General features: G+C 77.4%; 1 protein-coding gene across 1 annotated transcript in view; it reads right to left on the bottom strand.

Annotated features, from left to right (window-relative positions):
• AURANDRAFT_68407 (hypothetical protein) overlaps positions 1-1577 on the bottom strand; it is a gene marked incomplete at both ends in the record, with an annotated part of 6524 nt that extends 4947 nt beyond the window's left edge. The window contains one exon of the mRNA XM_009044088.1: positions 7-1577. Coding sequence (XP_009042336.1) covers positions 7-1577 — 1571 coding nt within the window. The remainder of the gene's footprint in view (positions 1-6) is intronic.

Below are 1577 nucleotides of genomic sequence, written 5' to 3'. Positions count from 1 at the left end.
CGGCACGTGCCGTCGTCGCCCGCCGTCGCGCAAAAGCCGCCGAAGGGCGCGACGGCGGACACGGCCGCGCTGTGGCCCCGGAGCGCGTGCGACGCGCCCGTCTTCGCGCAGATCAACCGCGCGGTCCGGTCCTCGGAGCCCGACAGCGCCCAGAGCTCGTCCTGGAAGCGAAAGAGCCGCACGACCTTGGCGACGTCGCCGTGCGCCGCGACGACGCGGGCGACGGTCCCCGTCGTCGCGTCGTAGAGCGCGACCCTGCCGTCGTCGCCGGCCGTCGCGACGCAGGCCTCGACGGCGTCGACGGCGTTGATCTTCTCGTCGTGGGCCGCGGCGAAGGCCGACGGCGCCGCCGACGCGCCGATCGGACACGCCGCGAGCGCCGTCCCCCGCGCGGCCAGCAGCGACGCGCCGTCCGCGGAGAAGCAGACGGCGGCCGCGCCGCCGTCGACGGTCGCCAGGCGCGCGTTCGACGACCCGTCGCCCGCGAAGACGACGGACGCGGCGCCGAGCGCGAGCGCGAACCTTTCGCCGTCGGGCGCCCAGCGCGCGTCGCACACGAAGCCCTCGGGCACGTCGTAGGCCGCGAGCTTCTCGGCCGTGTCCACGTCGAAGAGGAACGCGTCGGAGCCGCCGTCGCCCCGGCGCGCGACGCTCAGGAGGTGGTGCTCGCGCGACGGCGAGAACGCGACGAGCGAGACGTCGTCGCCGTGGCCCGCGAGCAGCGCGCGCTCGTTGCCGTCGCCGTCGAGGACGTGGACCTTGCGGTCCGAGCCGCCGCAGGCGACGCGCGTCCCGCTCCGGGACGCGGACGCGGCCCAGAAGTCGCACGCGGGGTTCGCGAACGTCGCGACGCAGGGCGGCGGCTTCTCGTCGCCGTTCCGCCAGAGGAAGAGGCCGCCGGCGTCGGGCGCGGCGGCGCGCACCTCGGACGTGCGTCGCGCGTTCCGCGCCTGCTGCGCCCAGAGGCCCGCGACCCAGCGGTCCGGGCCCAGGACGTGCGCGTTGGCCCGCGCCGTCTCCGCGAAGTCGCGGAACGCGCGCTCCTTTGGAAACGCGCGCGCCGCGGCCTCGTAGTCGCGCGCGAGGTCGCCGGCGAGGCCCGCCGCGCACTTGCGCTCGCCGTAGGCCACGGCGCAGAGGTACCTCTTCGCGGCGGCGGCGTCGCCGGCGCCGACGGCGTGCGCCGGCAGCCGCGAGAGGACCTGCGCGCCCGCGTCGCCGCCGTCGTAGCGCGCGGCGAAGTAGCGGAAGAGCACGGCGTGCGCGTCGCGCTTCGCGCCCTTCTTCCCGAGCCAGCGCCGCTCGACGGCGTCGCGCGCCTGCTGGTGGACGAAGCGCACGACGGGCGCCGCCTCGCGGAGCGCGGCGCCGCGGAGCGCGGCCGCGAGCGCCTTCGCGGGCTTCTCGCCGACGACGTCGACGAGCTCCGCGGGGAACAGGGCGCCGCCCGAGACCCAGATGGAACAGAGGAGCAGCTTCGCCGCGGCGTCGTCGGGCAGGGCCGCGAGCAGCGCGTCGTAGGCGCCCGCGACGGTGCCGGGCCAGTCGCCCGCGACGTAGCCGACGAGCCGGAGGAG

Source organism: Aureococcus anophagefferens (assembly GCF_000186865.1).
Source record: "Aureococcus anophagefferens unplaced genomic scaffold AURANscaffold_128, whole genome shotgun sequence".
NCBI classification, from domain to species: Eukaryota; class Pelagophyceae; order Pelagomonadales; family Pelagomonadaceae; genus Aureococcus; species Aureococcus anophagefferens.
Note: the sequence above shows the minus strand (reverse complement) of the source record. Positions and strands in the feature narration are given on the sequence as shown.